The sequence below is a fragment of the Rhinatrema bivittatum genome, chromosome 2 (genome assembly GCF_901001135.1).
Source record: "Rhinatrema bivittatum chromosome 2, aRhiBiv1.1, whole genome shotgun sequence".
NCBI classification, from domain to species: domain Eukaryota; kingdom Metazoa; phylum Chordata; class Amphibia; order Gymnophiona; family Rhinatrematidae; genus Rhinatrema; species Rhinatrema bivittatum.
The window spans coordinates 19,253,997-19,273,360 of NC_042616.1; the positions used below are offsets into that span (position 1 = coordinate 19,253,997).

At 47.0% G+C, this 19,364-nt stretch overlaps 2 protein-coding genes and 1 long non-coding RNA gene across 9 annotated transcripts in view; all 3 read right to left on the bottom strand.

The window, feature by feature from the left end:
* Positions 1-4,588, bottom strand: part of LOC115083630 (gastrula zinc finger protein XlCGF26.1-like) — a 34,649-nt gene extending 30,061 nt beyond the window's left edge. Inside the window, exon 1 of one of the 2 annotated variants that reach the window (XM_029587560.1) lies at positions 4,534-4,588. In XM_029587560.1, coding sequence (XP_029443420.1) covers positions 4,534-4,573 — 40 coding nt within the window. In that variant the 5' untranslated portion in view covers positions 4,574-4,588. The remainder of the gene's footprint in view (positions 1-4,533) is intronic. The other variant, XM_029587561.1, reaches the window with a different exon arrangement.
* The window catches only part of LOC115083627 (zinc finger protein 585A-like), a 738,796-nt gene that overhangs the window by 287,717 nt on the left and 431,715 nt on the right, over positions 1-19,364 (bottom strand). The gene's annotated exons all lie outside the window — the stretch shown is intronic.
* Positions 11,464-16,009, bottom strand: LOC115083638. Its single transcript, XR_003854373.1, has 3 exons — positions 15,819-16,009; positions 11,598-11,689; positions 11,464-11,496 (listed from the first exon to the last, which is right to left on the bottom strand). It is a non-coding gene; the product is annotated as an uncharacterized LOC115083638 (long non-coding RNA).

Below are 19,364 nucleotides of genomic sequence, written 5' to 3' on the forward strand. Positions count from 1 at the left end.
GAGAAACCAGCGATCCTTCCCCCGGAACTCCAGGGACAGAGGATCACAGCGCTTCAACCCATATAGAAGCTCATTTCAAGCGGCCCACCCTGCAGGCTGGAGCCAGTCCTTTCGGAACAAACACAATAAAATGGGAGCCAGCTCGGGCCCAGGGCCCAGCTGCACCCCACAATGAAGACCAACTGACCCATGCAAAGGAAGAAGCCATAGGGGGGCAGACTGGCTCTATTCTACCAAAGATGAGTCGAGATAACTTCGGACAAGTGGGTCCTATCCATCATTCGAGAAGGATATTACCTGGATTTCCACCACCTCCCTCCGGACAAGTTTGTGGAATCTCCCTGCCACGACCCTTCCAAGAGAATGGCAGTGGAAGCTACACTAACCAGATTACTAGCCTAAGAGGCTATAACACCGGTGCCTCCACAACAAATAAATACTGGCCATTATTCCATCTATTTTATCGATCCCAAGAAGGAAGGAACATTTAGACCTATTCTGGACCTCAAGGCGGTCAACCGTCACCTGAAGATTTCTCGCTTCCACATGGAAATCCTACGCTTGGTAATAAGGGCGATACAACTGGGAGAGTTCCTTACCTCCCTGGATCTGTCGGAAGCCTACTACACATTCCGATCCAACCAGAGCATCAGCGTTTTCTACACTTCTCGATCCTGGACCATCACTAGGAGTTCGGGGCACTACCTTTCGGGTTAGCCACTGCACCCCGGATATTCACCAAGATCATAATGGTGGGGCAACACTTAGGAAGGAAGGAATCCGCGTGCATCCTTATCTAGACGATTGGCTGATCAGAGCGAAATCCCCAGAGGAAAGCCACCAGGCAACCAACAGAGTCAAAACTCTACTGGAGAGCCTCGGGTGGGTGGTCAGCACAAACAAGAGCTGCCTGCAGCCTTCCCAATCTCTAGAATACGTGGGAGTCCGGTTCGATACCAAACAAGACAAGGTCATCCTGACACTGACAAGGAGATCAAAACTGATGACCTAGTTACGAACCCTGCTGAGCGAACTTCGCCCCACAGCATGGGACTACCTACAAGTTCTCGGCCTCATGGCATCCACACTGGAAGTAGTCCCATGGGCACGGGCTCACATGAGACCCCTACAATGCTCACTACTATCACGATGGAATCCTCTGTCCCAGAACTACATCGTATGGCTTCAGCTCCCGGACAGAGTTCAGGCCCAACTACGATGGTGGCTACAAGAAGCCCATCTGAGCCAGGGAACGAGACTATCCTCCCCAACCTGGATCCTACTCACCACAGATACCAGCCTACAAGGATGGGGAGCACACTGTCAGGAGCTAACCGCCCAAAGGCAATGGAACAAAGAAGAGTCGGGATGGAATATCAATCGCCTAGAAGCCCGGGCAGTCAGACAAGCCTGCCTAAGGTTCGGTCACAGACTCCAAGGCAAAGCAGTCAGAGTAATGTCGGGCAACGCCACAACAGTGGCCTACACCAACCGTCAGGGAGAAACTAGAAGCCAACAGGTGTCTCTGGAAATAGACCCCTTAATGTCATGGGCGGAAGTGAATCTTCAAGAGATCTCGGCCGTCCACATTGCCGGGAAAGACAATGTCGCAGCGGACTACCTCAGCAGAGAAAGTCTAGATCCAGGAGAATGGAAACCGTCAACAACAGCATTCCAATTGATAGTAAACCGTTGGGGAACACCAACCATGAACCTCCTGGAAAACAGGTCCAACGCCCAGGTACCCAGTTTCTTCAGCCGCAGGCGGGAACCCCAATCCCAGGGAATCGATGCCCTGGTATAGACCTGGCTACAGGAGACTCTGTTACACGCCTTCCCGCCATGGCCCCTATTGGGCGGGATCATCCACAAGATAGAAACCACAGGGGGCCAGTACTTCTAGTGGCCCCGGACTGGCCAAGAAGACCGTGGTACGCAGACATGCGAAGACTGCTGACAGGGAGCCCCCTGCCGCTACCTCCACACAGAGACCTGCTCCAATAGGAGCCGATCCTCCACGAGGATCCAGCTCAATTCTCCTCTCGAGAGGACTCTCCTAAGGAGGCGAAGATACTCGGGGGCAGTAATTGACACCCTACTCAGAGCATGCAAGTTCTCCACATCCCTTAGATACATAAGGATTTGTAGAGTATTCGAATCCTGGTGCAAGGACTATGACATCATACCACACTCAGTCAAAATTCCTGTAATTTTGGAATTCCTACAGAATGGACTACAGAAAGGATTTTCCCTCAACTCCATCAAGGTAAAGGTGGCGGCCGTGTCATGTTCTGGAACCAAGAGTGAGAGCGGCAGCATAGCCTCTCACCCGGATGTCTCCCGCTTCCTGAAAGTCAAGCACATCCGACCACCCCTAAAGTGGCCGGTGCCTCTTTGGAACCTTAACCTGGTCCTAGATTTCCTAGCGGGAACTGCCTTCAGACCCCTCAGAATTCTGTCCCTCCACTTTTTGACCTTAAAGACTGTGTTTTTGCTGGCAGTCTGCTCAGCCCGCCGCATCTCGGAACTGCAAGCACTGTCCTGCCGTGAGCCGTTCCTCAGACTCACCCTGGGAACCATCCAGCTCCGCACAGTTCCCTCGTTCCTCCCCAAGGTGGTATCACACTTCCATCTTTACCAGACCATCTCGCTTCCATCGGCGGATGCCTTGAAGAATTCTGAAGATGCCCGTACTCTACGACATTTCAACATAGGCAGACTCCTATCCAGATACCTGGAAATGTCAGAACCAGTATGAAAGACGGACCACCTTTTCTTCCTTCACAGCGCAAAGAGACAAGGGGAAGCGGCCTCGCGGGCCACCATAGCCTGCTGGATCAAGGAAGTCATCAAAGCGGCCTACGTAGAAGCAGGAAAGCCCCAGCCTCTACAGATCAAGGCCCATTCGACCAGAGCCCAGGCAACTTCCTGGGCAGAGGCCAAATTGATGTCACCCGCCGAGATATGCAAGGCGGCGACATGGTCCTCCCTCCATACCTTCTCCAGATTCTATCGCCTGGATGTTCAGGCTCGGGAGGACACGACATTTGCAAGGGCAGTACTGAGTGGGTCACGGGCAGCCTCCCACCCGGTTCGGGAGTAGCTTTTATACATCCCATTGGTCCTGAATCCATCTGCTACATGCTAGGAAATGGAGAAATTACTTACCTTATAATTTCGTTTTGCTTAGTGTAGACAGATGGACTCAGCATCCCACCCACGGCTGCCGTTACTCATGGAATTCTCAGGGGACATCCCCGGGAGCGAATGATTCAAAGGGAAGCCATGCTTTCCTTCATCTAGGACACCCATCCTACCGGGTGTCGACGTTTCTTGGTTGAGAGCACTGGCGGTCTCCAGCTATAGCCAATTCAACCAGTTCAAATTAATTAAGTTAACAAAGTTATAAAGTTAATCAAGTTATTCAAATTATTCAGTCATACATATATCCACAATGTTCCTGTTAGCAGTTGGAGACGGATCAGATTTCAATCTGAAGTCAGCCCCTAGTACATATACCCCTGCAGGAAGTGCAGTTCTTCAGTATTCTCCTCGAAAAGCATTGTGGATATATGTGTGACTGACTTATTGATTAACATGTGTAACTTGATTAACTCGCATGACTTCATAACTTGGTTAAAGTTATAACTCGATTAAATTGAATTGGTTGATTGACTATAGCTGGAGACCGCCAGTGAGCTCAACCGGAAAGCGTCGACACCCGGCCGGGTGGAAATCCTAGGTTAACGAAACGTGGCTTACCCTTGAATCGTTTGAAATCCATGTGCATGGCAGCCAAGGGTGGGATGCTGAGTCCATCTGTCTACACCAAGGAAAACGAAATTATCAGGTAAGTAATTTCTCCATTTCCTAGCGTGTAGGTGTCAGCGAGTTCCATAACCGCGCTGGAAGTCACTCCAGAATCATCAGCTTCCTGAGAGAGCAGCAGACAAGATCGTACCACTAGGGCGCAACAGGAAGCAATGTGTAAAGTCATCACCACTGCTTCAAAGGCTTGCTTAAGGATAGCCTCAATCCCCCTATCATGCTCAACCTTAAAGGCCACTCCTCCCCTCCACAGAGTTAATCGTCTGATTAGAGACGGCACATCCCAGCGCATCCACCTTGGAGGATGAAGTAAGAGGGATTTCAGAGACGAGGATCTGGGATCGGGAGGAGTGGAGAGGTAGGAAGGAGAGAAGAGGAGGTTCCATTACCTGCAGACAGAATTTGAGATCAAGGGAGGGAGATCCAAATTGCTATTGCTGTAGTGGGGAGAGGGAGAGTGGCCCAGAAAAGAGAAGGAGATACTCCATGCCGCAGGAGATGGAGGGCTCTGGGGATACACCGGGCTGCTTCGTTCTTACTGCATCAGTGATAAGCTGCCAATTTCTTATCAGGGGGTTCACCCCAGCTCTGTCTGCCTCAATCACGCCCTTCCTGTTCCCTACACAAGAGAGAGGGGAAATCCAGGGCTGTGTGCACATTTACTGTGAGGCGCTGACCCAATGATGTTTAGTAAAATATCCTTACCTAGACCTAGAGACCTCAGGGTCTCATAATTCTCCTTCATCACCTCCCTGTAAAGCTCCTTCTGCTCTTCATTTAAATACCCCCACTCCTCCTGGGAGAAAGAGACAGCGATATCCTGAAACGTCACCGGCACCTGAAACACAAACCAGAAACACTCAGGGACACGTGGAGGGGCTCAGCTGGCTTTAATCCCATAACATTTTATCATGGAAGAGGGGACACCAGGTCCCCTTCATCCCCAGGAATGCCAGACTTGTTCCCCTGGACTCAGTTTCCTTTCTGGGCCTCAGGGTTTACAAGTCTAATCCCAGAGACAGAGAATATCAATCGTCTCTGCCTGGATAAATCTGAATAATAAAACCCAAGATCTAACAGAGCATTATCCAGAACATCAGGAACATCTGATTCTGTCACATCAGGAGGGCTCTCTATGCTCTCATCCTCCTGGTTTGCTCAGCCCCTAACCTTGGGTCATCTTTGATGCCTCTCCCTCCTTCTGCACATCCAAAACACTACTAAAGTGAGTCAGTTCTTCCTCTATAAACCTGCTAAAATCTATCCCTTCCTCTCTGAGCCTGCCACCAAAACACTCCTCCCCTCTCTTATCACCCCATAAGAACATGCCATACTGGGTCAGACCAAGGGTCCATCGAGCCCAGCAACCTGTTTCCAACAGTGGCCAATCCAGGCCATAAGAACCTGGCAAGTACCCAAAAACTAAGTCTATTTCGTGTTAATGTTGCTAGTAATAGCAGTGGCTATTTTCTAAGTCAACTTAATTAATAGCAGGTAATGGACTTCTCCTCCAAGAAGTTATCCAATCCTTTTTTAAACACAGCTATACTAACCTCACTAACCACATCCTCTGGCAACAAATTCCAGAGTTTAATTGTGCGTAGAGTGAAAAAGAACTTTCTCCGATTAGTTTTAAATGTGCTACTTGCTAACTTCATGGAGTGCCCCTTAGTCTTTCTAATACCTGAAAGAGTAAATAATCGATTCACAACTACCCATTCTAGACCTCTCATGATTTTAAACACCTCTATCATATCCCCCCTCAGTCATTTCTTCTCAAAGCTGAAAAGTCCTAACCCTCTTTAATCTTTCCTCATAGGGGAGCTGTTCCATTCCCCTTGTCATTTTGGTTGCCCTTCTCTGTACCTTCTCCCTCACAATTATATCTTTTTTGAGATGCAGCGACCAGAATTGTACACAGTATTCAAGATGCGGTCTCACCATGGAGCGATACAGAGGCATTATGACATTTTCCGTTTTATTCACCATTCCCTTTCTAATAATTCCTAACATTCTGTTTGCTTTTTTGACTGCCGCAGCACACTGCACCGACGATTTCAATGTGTTATCCACTATGACACCTAGATCTCTTTCTTGGGTTGTAGCACCTAATATGGAACCCAACATTGTGTAATTATAGCATGGGTTATTTTTCCCTATATGCATCAGCTTGCACTTAGCCACATTAAATCTCATCTGCCATTTTGATGCCCAATTTTCCAGTCTCACAAGGTAATTTATTAGTAATAATAAAGTAATAAATAAAGTAATAAATAATAAAATAATAATAAGGTAATTCCAGTCTCACAAGGTAATTTACTGCAATTTATCACAATCTGCTTGAGATTTAACTACTCTGAACAATTTTGTGTCATCTGCAAATTTGATTATCTCACTCGTCGTATTTCTTTCCAGATCATTTATAAATATATTGAAAAGTAAGGGTCCCAATACAGATCCCTTAGGCACTCCACTGCCCACTCCCTTCCACTGAGAAAATTGTCCATTTAATCCTACTCTCTGTTTCCTGTCTTTTAGCCAGTTTGCAATCCACGAAAGGACATCGCCACCTCTCCCATGACTTTTTACTTTTCCTAGAAGCCTCTCATGAGGAACTTTGTCAAACGCCTTCTGAAAATCCAAGTACACCACATCTCCCGGTTCACCTTTACCACATGTTTATTAACTCCTTCAAAAAAGTGAAGCAGATTTGTGAGGCAAGACTTGCCTTGGGTAAAGCCATGCTGACTTTGTTCCATTAAACCATGTCTTTCTATATGTTCTGTGATTTTGATGTTTAGAACACTTTCCACTATTTTTCCTGGCACTGAAGTCAGGCTAACCGGTCTGTAGTTTCCCGGATCGTCCCTGGAGCCCTTTTTAAATATTGGGGTTACATTAGCTATCCTCCAGTCTTCAGGTACAATGGATGATTTTAATGATAGGTTACAAATTTTTACTAATAGGTCTGAAATTTCATTTTTTAGTTCCTTCAGTTCCTTCATCCAGACCAGGTGATTTACTACTCTTCAGTTTGTCAATCAGGTCTACCACATCTTCTAGGTTCACCGTGATTTGATTCAGTCCATCTGAATCATTACCATTGAAAACCTTCTCCGGTACGGGTACCTCCCCAACATCCTCTTCAGTAAACACCGAAGCAAAGAAATCATTTAATCTTTCCACGATGGCCTTATCTTCTCTAAGTGCCCCTTTAACCCCTCGATCATCTAATGGTCCCACTGACTCCCTCACAGGCTTTCTGCTTCAGATATATTTAAAAAAGTTTTTACTGTGAGTTTTTGCCTCTATGGCCAACATCTTTTCAAATTCTCTCTTAGCCTGTCTTATCAATGTCTTACATTTAACTTGCCAACGTTTATGCATTATCCTATTTTCTTCTGTTGGATCTTTCTTCCAATTTTTGAATGAAGATCTTTTGGCTAAAATAGCTTCTTTCACCTCTCCTTTTAACCATGCCAGTAACTGTTTTGCCTTCTTTCCACCTTTCTTAATGTGTGGAATACATCTGGACTGTGCTTCTAGAATGGTATTTTTTAGCAATGACCACGCCTCTTGCACATTTTTTTTACTTTTGTAGCTGCTCCTTTCAGTTTTTTTCTAACAATTTTTCTCATTTTATCAAAGTTTCCCTTTTGAAAGTTTAGTACAAGAGCCGTGGATTTGCACACTGTTCCTCTTCCAGTCATTAAATTAAATTTGATCATATTATGATCACTATTGCCAAGTGGCCCCACCACCGTTACCTCTCTCACCAAGTCCTGTGTTCCACTGAGAATTAGATCTAAAATTGCTCCCTCTCTCGTCGATTCCTGAACCAATTGCTCCATAAAGCTATCGTTTATTCCATAAAGGAAAGTTATCTCTCTAGCGTGTCCCAATGATACAGTTACCCAGTCAATATTGGGGTAATTGAAGTCTCAACGAACAGCAGTGCAAGAACAAACTTCAACGATCCACCTTCAATGTTCAAATAATATTTAATTGTAATTTTTCACCAATGTGACCGGCAACTCCATATAAATTGCAGGGTTATTTTTATATACGAGTCCCCCGACACGGTCCGTGTTTCGCTTGTTGCTGCATTGGGAGGGACCACAATTGTGTTTAAATCTACAACGTAAACAGGTATAAATGGTGGACCACAAGAATTAAGGCTACATAGTTAGAAACAATATATAGTTGTACAATAAAAAGTTGTGTACAGTACATACCTTTCGGATCAACCCAGGAGAGCGAGCACCCTCAGAGGGATCAAACTTTTAAAGAACAGAATTGGCGCCAAACAGATAGCATCGCGAGATTCCTGAACCAATCAAAGGAGGCATACTGTTAACCAAATAAATGCCATTCGATTTCCTTATTTAAGCCTTTCGGGCTGATGGTATCAAGGGTGAATATCCATCTCTGCTCTTTTCTGCCCAGCAATCCAGGATAGTCTCCCCCTCTTGGATGACGGGGGACCACCTCCAATACTGAGTAGAGAAGGACAGAGATGGTATGATTATACTGTGACCAGTGATTTACCAATGGTTCATCAACTCTTAACAAATGGATGTTGGAGCAGTGTTCAATGATCCTGGTCTTCACCATACGGGTGGTCTTGCCCACATACAAAAGGGGGCACAGACATTGCACAGCATATATTACACCTTTGTGGTGCAATCAGATTTTGTACGGAGTTGAAAAACTCGGCCAGTGTTAGGGTGAACAAACTCAGACATCGCCTTGGTGTGGGAGCACATTAAACAATGTCTGCATGGGCCATGCCCGCCCTCCATCCTCAAATAATTATCAAGGCTAGTAAAAGTTGCATGGACCAGCTGATCGCGAAGGTTTTTTCCCCTAAGGAAGGTGAAGCGCAGGGAGCCCCGCAAGAGGTTAGATAGTGAAAGGGCATGCCAGTGTCTTTGAATTGTGGATGCTATGGTTTTACTGATGGTTGAAAATGGGAGTATACAATTGTAAAACACCTCGTCCGAGCCTGAAGGGGGGAGAAACAGCCAATCACGATTCGAGTATAATGCTCGTTTAAAGGCTTTTTTCACCACCCGAGCAGGGTATCCTCTTTCCAAGAAACGCATGGTCATGAGATGAGATTGTTTTATAAAATCAGCTCTGGAGGAACAAAGACGCCGAAGACGTAAAAATTGGCCTGTTGGAATGTTATCTCTCAATGGCTTAGGGTGAAAACTGGTGTAAGATAGTAAAGTATTCCGATCCGTCTCTTTTCTGAACAAAGTGGTACTAAATTTCCCATCTTTCACTGAAATTAATATATCCAAAAATGCTATTTGGACCGGATCAATGTTAAAATTAAATTGGTTATTGGTATTTAAAGAATTCAGCCAATCTAAAAACATATAGAACTGGGCATCCATTCCTCCCCAAATTATAAGGACATCATCGATGAACCTTAGCCACAAGATTATTAATGTCTCCCACTCCGAGGGATAAACCCATGAAGACTCAAAATGGTCCATATATAGGCAAACTAAACTGGGGGCCATAGTGGCCCCCATCGCTGTACCTTTAATCTGTTGATAGTAAATGGTGTCAAAACAGAAAAATTTTTTTGTTAATGCCAGTTCTGATAGTTGTATCAAAAAAGAAGTGGATACTCGATGAGGCGCTGGCCGTTGATTCAAAACATTTTCAATGACGTGCAGTGCTTCCCCCTGTGGGATGTTCGAATAGAGGGAGACAGCATCAAGGGTTACAAAAAAGAATTGGTTAGATGGAACCAGTAACTCAGATAGAATACAAATTAAATGCGATGAGTCTCGGACATATGAGCGAATCTTTGGGACAAATGGTTTTAAAAATACATCCACAAATTTGGACAAGGGCTCAAGTAAAGAGCCTATGCCGGACACTATGGGGCGGCCAGGTGGGTTGCTAAGGGTTTTGTGAATTTCGGGTAGGGTATAAAATAACAGTGTGACAGGAGAGGAGTTCACCAAAAACTTTGCTTCCTTATTGGTTATCATATGGCAATCCACCGCCGATCGCACAACTGCTTTAATCTCCGTAAGTAAAGACTCCGTCGGGTCAGATGGTAGTTGTACATAAAATGTTGTATCTTGAAGTTGTTTCAGGGCCTCGGCTTCATAGTTGGCCCGTGCTAGTACTACAATCCCCCACCCTTATCTGCCGGTTTTATAACGATGGACTTATCCATTGCCAGGTTTTTAACTGCCTCAGCCTCCAATTTTGATAGATTATATCTCACGTACTGTTTACTGGAAGTAAGAACGTGGGCGTCATTGCATACCAAGCGTTCAAATGCCCCCAGTAAAGGGTCAACAGGGCCTGGTGGAGACCAACGGGATTTATTGGACACTACTGAAACATCCAAGGAAGGAGGGGAGTCAGCGAAGAATAACCTCAATTTTAGCAGACGAAAAAAACGATGTAAGTGAACAAACAAGTCAAAAGTATCATGTTTCATGGTAAGTACAAATGATAACCCCTTCTGTAACATTCCCAACTCCACATGTCAAAATACGTGAAGACAAGTTAAATACCGTCTCCTGTGCTACTGCCACGGGTCTAACATGGGGCGGGGAGTCCGAGTGGGCTTCTGTATAGTTTGAGTAGTAGGAATCACCGGCCGGGACTGCGTACTGCGGGTTTCCCTGGGTACCTGGCCCGAGTCCAAAAAAGAAGCTGCAATTGACGAGTACTGAGAGGAAGCCAAAGCTGGTGCAGATGCTGATAAGTCTTGAATAGGGGCAGGTGTTCCCCGATTGCGTCGTCCTTGCCCTCGGCTTCGTGGTGCTTCCTGGCCAGATGAATCCTCCGATGAGGATGTTGCTTGTGCGAAAGTGACCTTCTTTTGTGGGTTTTTCGCCATCCATTTATACACGTAGCCCGATTTGTAGTCGGTCTCGTCTCGTTGAAATTTGCTGTATTTTACAGACTTCAGGTCAGTCCGAAATTTTGTCAAATTTTCTTGAAATTCCTCCAGATGTTGCTGGAAAGATTCCAAAGATGATGTTTGTTTAATCAAATCCAAGTTTGTTGTGAGTTCCTCCTGTAGAATGGTCTGTAGCTCCTTATTCGTCTCAATGATCAAGACCATGAGATCGAGGGAGCATTTATTTAAAATCTGGTTCCACCGTGTGAGAAAAGCTGTATTATCAGTGTGAAGTCTGGGCTCCTTTTGTATCCGGAGACCCCTCGGAATACGTCTCACACGGCAGTATTCAATTAAAGGGGAGGAATGCAATTCAGCCCGAGTGAGGCGTTTTTGAATATTTATAACTTCAGTCCAAGAAACGGTAGGCAAAGATTCCCCATATGATTCAGAGAAAAACGGGATGTCTGTTAGCACCGCGTTTACTGCATCTTCTGAGTAACTGACGGTTAATTCCTCAGTAGCCATTTAATGCTCCAATCGCTAGGCATTAAACCATCCAAACCACGAAGCAAACCTTGCACATAAGCAAGTATCAACGAACAGCAGTGCAAGAACAAACTTCAACGATCCACCTTCAATGTTCAAATAATATTTAATTGTAATTTTTCACCAATGTGACCGGCAACTCCATATAAATTGCAGGGTTATTTTTATATACGAGTCCCCCGACACGGTCCGTGTTTCGCTTGTTGCTGCATCGGGAGGGACCACAATTGTGTTTAAATCTACAACGTAAACAGATATAAATGGTGGACCACAAGAATTAAGGCTACATAGTTAGAAACAATATATAGTTGTACAATAAAAAGTTGTGTACAGTACATACCTTTCGGATCAACCCAGGAGAGCGAGCACCCTCAGAGGGATCAAACTTTTAAAGAACAGAATTGGCGCCAAACAGATAGCATCGCGAGATTCCTGAACCAATCAAAGGAGGCATACTGTTAACCAAATAAATGCCATTCGATTTCCTTATTTAAGCCTTTCGGGCTGATGGTATCAAGGGTGACTATCCATCTCTGCTCTTTTCTGCCCAGCAATCCAGGATAGTCTCCCCCTCTTGGATGTCGGGGGACCACCTCCAATACTGAGTAGAGAAGGACAGAGATGGTATGATTATACTGTGACCAGTGATTTACCAATGGTTCATATATGGACCATTTTGAGTCTTCATGGGTTTATCCCTCGGAGTGGGAGACATTAATAATCTTGTGGCTAAGGTTCATCGATGATGTCCTTATAATTTGGGGAGGAACGGATGCCCAGTTCTATATGTTTTTAGATTGGCTGAATTCTTTAAATCCCAATATCCAATTTAACTTTAACATTGATCCGGTCCAAATAGCATTTTTGGATATATTAATTTCAGTGAAAGTTGGGAAATTTAGTACCACTTTGTTCAGAAAAGAGACGGATCGGAATACTTTACTATCTTACACCAGTTTTCACCCTAAGCCATTGAGAGATAACATTCCAACAGGCCAATTTTTACGACTTCGGCGTCTTTGTTCCTCCAGAGCTGATTTTATAAAACAATCTCATCTCATGACCATGCGTTTCTTGGAAAGAGGATACCCTGCTCGGGTGGTGAAAAAAGCCTTTAAACTAGCATTATACTCGAATCGTGATTGGCTGTTTCTCCCCCCTTCAGGCTCGGATGAGGTGTTTTACAATTGTATACTCCCATTTTCAACCATCAGTAAAACCATAGCATCCACAATTCGTAGACACTGGCATGCCCTTTCACTATCTAACCTCTTGCGGGGCTCCCTGCGCTTCACCTTCCGGAGGGGAAAAAACCTTCGCGATCAGCTGGTCCATGCAACTTTTACTAGCCTTGATAATTATTTGAGGATGGAGGGCGGGCATGGCCCATGCAGACATTGTTTAATGTGCTCCCACACCAAGGCGATGTCTGAGTTTGTTCACCCTAACACTGGCCGAGTTTTTCAACTCCGTACAAAATCTGATTGCACCACGAAAGGTGTAATATATGCTGTGCAATGTCTGTGCCCCCTTTTGTATGTGGGCAAGACCACCCGTATGGTGAAGACCAGGATCATTGAACACTGCTCCAACATCCGTTTGTTAAGAGTAGATGAACCATTGGTAAATCACTGGTCACAGTATAATCATACCATCTCTGTCCTTCTCTACTCAGTATTGCAGGAGGTCCCCCATCATCCAAGAGGGGGAGACTATCCTGGATTGCTGGGCAGAAAAGAGCAGAGATGGATATTCACCCTTGATACCATCAGCCCGAAAGGCTTAAATAAGGAAATCGAATGGCATTTATTTGGTTAACAGTATGCCTCCTTTGATTGGTTCAGGAATCTCGCGATGCTATCTGTTTGGCGCCAATTCTGTTCTTTAAAAGTTTGATCCCTCTGAGGGCGCTCGCGCTCCTGGGTTGATCCGAAAGGTATGTACTGTACACAACTTTTTATTGTACAACTATATATTGTTTCTAACTATGTAGCCTTAATTCTTGTGGTCCACCATTTATACCTGTTTACGTAGTAGATTTAAACACAATTGTGGTCCCTCCCGATGCAGCAACAAGCGAAACACGGACCGTGTCGGGGGACTCGTATATAAAAATAACCCTGCAATTTATATGGAGTTGCAGTCACATTGGTGAAAAATTACAATTAAATATTATTTGAACATTGAAGGTGGATCGTTGAAGTTTGTTCTTGCACTGCTGTTCATTGATACTTGCTTATGTGCAAAGTTTGCTTCGTGGTTTGGATGGTAATTGAAGTCTCCCATTATTACCCACTACCAATTTGGTTAGCTTCCCTAACTCCTCTTAGCATTTCACTGTCCGTCTCACCATCTTGACCAGGTGGATGGTAGTATACCCCTATCACTATAGTCTGCTCCCTAATCCAGTCCCTCCCCTTCTGTTCCACCTCCAGCTGAAGCTTAGATCAGGGCTTCTCAAACCTGTCCTGGGGACCCCATAGGGCCTTGGGTTTTCAGGATATCCACATTGACTGTGCATGAGGGTCATTTGCATATCATGGAGTCTCAGTGTATGCAAATTTATCTCATGCATACTCAAATGTGCACATCCTGAAAACCCAACTGGCTGTGGGGATCCTCAGGACAGGTTTAGGAAGCCCTGGCCTATAGGGCTCATGGTATCCTGTAGAGCAGGTGGCTCAACCCTGGTCCTCGAGAGCCACAAGCATGGGAGCCACGATGAATATGCATGAGAGAGATTTGTGTGGCAGACCCTTTGTTCTGTTCCCATGAAGGTCTGCGTGTCAGGTGTCAGCGAGCTAGTGCAGGATGCATTCAGACACCGCCCCTCCTCCTGGCCAGCCCATGTATAACTGGATATAACCGCGCCCATGCCACAGCTTTGGGAGACAGTCCTCTGAGTTTAGGACAGAGTTCAGTGGGAAAGAGAGTTAAGCTTTTTGTTCTTTTACAGGCCCAGCGCGCCCTGTTTGCTGGTCCTGCTCTCTGCCCAGCCAGTGCATGGCCTGCCTGGTGGGGAGATCCCTCTGGGTGCATTTGTTGCACTTTTACCCTTTTGAGTGCAGGGGGCCTCGCTGGAGCCCGTTCAGTGCCTGAGGCTCAGGGCACGAGGAACCCTGGGTCTGACCCTGGAAGGGTTAGGGAAGACCTGCGCCCCATTGCCTCGCTGAGGAAGGGGGGTGCAGGGACCTGTTGTGAGCCACCCCGCAGTTATCCTGGGGCTTTGTAAGGTTAATTTCAAGCTGCAGGTTGGAAGCTCTGACTGCCCCTTCCTTCCCGCTGGGAGCATGGAGCATTCTGCCCCTGGGAATCCCTCCCGTCAGGGGCGCAAAGGGAAGGACAAGGACTGCGTAAGAACAGAGAAGCTCTGAACCAGCTAACGGTGAGTAAAGGCAAAGCTGCCATTCAAGGGACGCCCACCCGGTGATTCCTCAAACCCCTGGGGCTCTCTGTGCAGCAGCTCAGTATCCCGGCCATCTGGAAGGGGGGCTCTGCCCATCCACAGCCCACCCTGCCCACCCGGGACTCGGGTTTCCGAAAAGCCTGCAGGGGAGCAGTTCCCTGGACCTGGGCAGCACATATTCCTGCACAGACTGAGGACAATCCTGAAAGAAGCTATTGAGTGGTGCTGGGGATCAGGATTGTGCCATCTGCAGCAGTAAAGATTTCTTTGGGGACCCCCAGTCGTTACCTGGCACTTTAGCAGGCGCAGTAATACCAGAGATAACTCTGCCAAAAGGGAAGTGGGAGAGAGAATGAGCCTCCCCGCACGGGGCCTCCTGTCATCCTGCAGGCTCGGGGGGCGGGAGAGCTAACCTGGCTCCCAGGCCTCCGGCAGCCTCTGATGTGGCTCCTCAGGAAAGGAAGCAGCCCCCATCCTTTGTCTCTGCTTCCAGGGCAAGGGGGGGAGGGAGAATGGATTCAAGCAGCAACCGAGGAGGGCCCTGACGTTTCCAGTCTGGGAAAGTGATCAGCGCGGGGGGAACCTGCAGCCTGCGGCAGATCCTACCCTAAGCTTGCGGGGCAGACTGCAGGCTCCTTCTCTGCTCTCATTTCTGGGCTTAAGCCTTCCAGTTCTCTGCTGCTGGAAAGAGTTCATTGCTGAGAAAGCTGAAAGCTGGCGAGCTGATGGGATCCTCTGCCCTGCTCTGCTCAGGCTGCTGGGAGAAGCTTTCAGATGAACCTACAGACACCGCATCCTCCTAAGCCCAGCGATATATAGGGGGGATTTTCAGAAGCAGAGGACGGGAAGGCTGCATTGCATCCCCTGCCCCCCTCCTACCTGCTGAGCAGAAAGCCCTGCAGCCATTCTCCTGCCCCTTCTCCAGAGCAGGATTTCCAGCCCTGGCTCCCTCCCTGCACGGTCCCTGGGGTGGGGGATGGGAACAGTCCCAGGCTGCATCCCCTGCCCCCCTCCTACCTGCTGAGCAGAAAGCCCTGCAGCCCTCCTCCTGCCCCTTCTCCAGAGCAGGATTTCCAGCCCCGGCTCCCTCCCTGCACGGTCCCTGGGGTGGGGGATGGGATCAGTCCCAGGCTGCATCCCCTGCCCCCCTCCTACCTGCTGAGCAGAAAGCCCTGCAGCCATTCTCCTGCCCCTTCCCCAGAGCAGGATTTCCAGCCCCGGCTCCCTCCCTGCAGGGTCCCTGGGGTGGGGGCAGCTTTGGGCTTTGCTGGGTGCCCACGATCAGCTTCTGTCTTAACGGCCACAAATGGAAACAAAAAGGAGGAAGGAAGAAAAGGAGAGAGGAGCAGAGCAGGGAGAAGTGTAAGAGAGAGGGAGGGAGGGAGGGATCCTGGGGTTGAGCGGCCTCTGACTGCTGCCCTCTGCCGTCCCCGCCCAGCACTGACAGCAGGAGCTGAGGCTGCACACGAGGCTGCACACGAGGCTGCAGGATTCAGGATCAGCTGGGACTGCACTCTCAGGAATATTGGGACTGGCAGACTGGGAGCTCAGATTCATACATTATCTGATTTACAGAAATAACAGAGAATCATAGAAACCTGACAGCAGGAAAAGGCTCCACAGCCTATGGAGTCTGCCCACCCACACCAACTATTCAGAGTTACAGTCCCTCCCACTCCCTCAGAAATCCTCTGTGTGTATCCCATGCTTTCCTGAATTCAGATCCTGTCCTCATTCCCACCACCTGCACAGGGAGGCTGCTCCAGGCATCCGCTCCCCTCTCTGTAAAGAAATATTTGATTACTCCTGTGGGGGGCTGCAAATGTGGTACCGCGGGGGAAGGTGCATGCAGTCGCTGGTGGACCTGATCCCACCGGCGGCCGAAAAACAGAGAGAGAGAGGCTGTGCAGCCGGCAGTGGATCCCATCCCACCGGCAGCTGAGCAGAGAAGGACCCCCCGTCTGTGCAGATAATGTATTAGATCTGGCGAGAGTAGCACTTTCTCTATGCAGATCTCACAGTGCATGAGATCCGCATGGAGGAAGTGCAAGTCCATCCATTTTTTTTTTTTTAATTCTTTATTTCTGAATTTTCATTAATGTTACAAACATAGGGGTTTTATTCCAAAAAAATACAATATCATACTACATCATTCACAATATGATAGAAAAAGGAAATGAAGAAATTTTTCATTTCTACAATGTATGATATAAAGAAAAAAAATAACACATAATAACTCCCCTTAATAACAATGACATAAAGAAAATTGGAGATCCAATATTTAACTAATTAGGACAAACACATGCTATTTAATTTACCAAGAAAGGAGGGAGGAGTTGTGTTTCATACTTCTAATACTAGAGAGTAAGTTCCTCAGGCTAATACTGTGTGACTGTCCAGCAGTTGTTTTAATTGGGCCGGGTCAAAGAAGATATATTTATTTTCTCCTAATCTCAAATTGCATTTGCAAGGATATCGAATAATCATTTGACCCCCCAAATTCCTAACTGCCTGACTCAAATTTAGGAATTCTTTTCTGCGTTTCTGTGTTTCTTTTGTAAGGTCTGGATAAATCCAGACCTTCTGCCCTAAGTATATCTTCTCACAATTACGGAGAAACATTTTTAAGATATTGTCTCTATCTGATGAAAACATGAAAGTTACCAGAAGTGTCCCAAAAAATTCCACTTGCTCCTCCAATGATGTTTCTAGGAATTGAGTTAAATCACCTCCAACAGGTTGATCCAATGATATTTGAGGTTGTTGTGGTTTTTTCCTCGGTGTCGTTGCAAAATATATATTCGAAATCGGTGGCAATACTTCATTGGGAATCTGCAATATCTCAGTCATATATCTTTTGAACTGTTCTTGAGGAGATAAAATTTTGACACATGGGAAATTCAAAACTCTTAAATTAAGATATCTTGATTTATTTTCCAGATTTTCGATTTTCCTTACAGCCATATCTTCAACTTGAATCATTTTAACCTGAATATCTTTAACAGTTGAGACCTCCTTTGTAATTTCCAATATCTTTTTCTCATGATCTTTCTTTTGCGTTTCAAGTTCCACAATTATATTTTGAGAAGAATTCACTGCCACCACAAGTGTGGAAATAGTTTTTTCTAACATTACTATTGCAGACCAAATAGAGTCTAGCGTGGTTACTTTTGGCCGGACAAGTTTCTGCACAGATAGAGCCTGACTCACCATTCCTCGCTGGCAGACCTCTGCAATCCTGTTGGACTCGTCTGTCAGCGTCTCTCTGCTCCGCTGCAAGCTGACATTATTGCTAGGCCCCGGCTCGATGTCTTCAGCCTTACTCGGGGGGTTTTCTCCTCCCCCCGATCTGACCTTAGCAGTAGCAGGTAATACGACCTCTGTGCTTACACCCGAATGATCCTCCATTATTGCTCCCCCTCCGGTAACCAAGCCTTGTGGAGAAGCGAAATCAGACGGGCTTGCTCCTAGGTTAGGAGGCAGGAGAATCTCTAGTTGCCTCGGGGACAAAGATATTTCGTCCTGGAGAGGCAAAGCGTGTCCCGCGCTCATGCTCTCAGCGGACTCCAACCCGGGGCTAGAAACAGCTGTCGGCGCAAAGAACCCCTCAATTCGGGGTTGAGAAGAGGTTGGTGTAGAAGGTAAGGAGGCATCCGCTCTCACCTTCCCCTTTCTTTTGGTGTGGGGCATTATTTCGAAAGGCAATAAAGTTCAGTCGAGGAGCTCAAAAAACGCCGAACTCTCCCTCGGCAGCCATATTGGATCTCAGTCCATCCAGTTTTTAATATTGCAGGGCTTGCACAGAGGAGGAGGCAGCAGAACGGGGCTTCGGGGTCAGAAGCAGCGATGAGCAATTGACTCCTCCCCAGCAGCCACGTGGCGGCAGTGTCAGTGGCAGCGGGAATGAGAGATGCTCCGAGGCTGCTGCCAAAACAAAGAGAGGGGGCCTGCCTTCAGTGTATGTGTATAAATGGGAGCTTGTGTGAGAGAATGAGTGCCTGCCTGGGGTCTGTGTGATTGTGTGTGAGAGAATGAGTGCCTGCCTGGGGTCTGTGTGATTGTGTGTGAGAGAATGAGTGCCTGCCTGGGGGTCTGTGTGATTGTGTGTGAGGGAATGAGTACCTGCCTGGGGGTCTGTGTGATTGTGTGTGAGGGAATGAGTGCCTGCCTGGGGGTCTGTGTGATTGTGTGAGAGAGAATGAGTGCCTGCCTGGGGGTCTGTGTGATTGTGTGTGAGGGAATGAGTGCCTGCCTGGGGTCTGTGTGATTGTGTGTGAGAGAATGAGTGCCTGCCTGGGGTCTGTGTGATTGTGTGTGAGAGAATGAGTGCCTGCCTGGGGGTCTGTGTGATTGTGTGTGAGAGAATGAGTGCCTGCCTGGGGTCTGTGTGATTGTGTGTGAGAGAATGAGTGCCTGCCTGGGGGTCTGTGTGATTGTGTGTGAGGGAATGAGTACCTGCCTGGGGGTCTGTGTGATTGTGTGTGAAGGAATGAGTGCCTGCCTGGGGGTCTGTGTGATTGTGTGTGAGAGAATGAGTGTCTGCCTGAGGGTCTGTCTGTGTGTGAGAGAGAATGAGTGTCTGCCTGGGGGTCTGCCTGTGTGTTTGTGAGAGAATGAGTGCCTGCCTGGGGGTCTGCGTGATTGTGTGTGAGAGAATGAGTGTCTGCCTGAGGGTCTGTCTGTGTGTGAGAGAGAATGAGT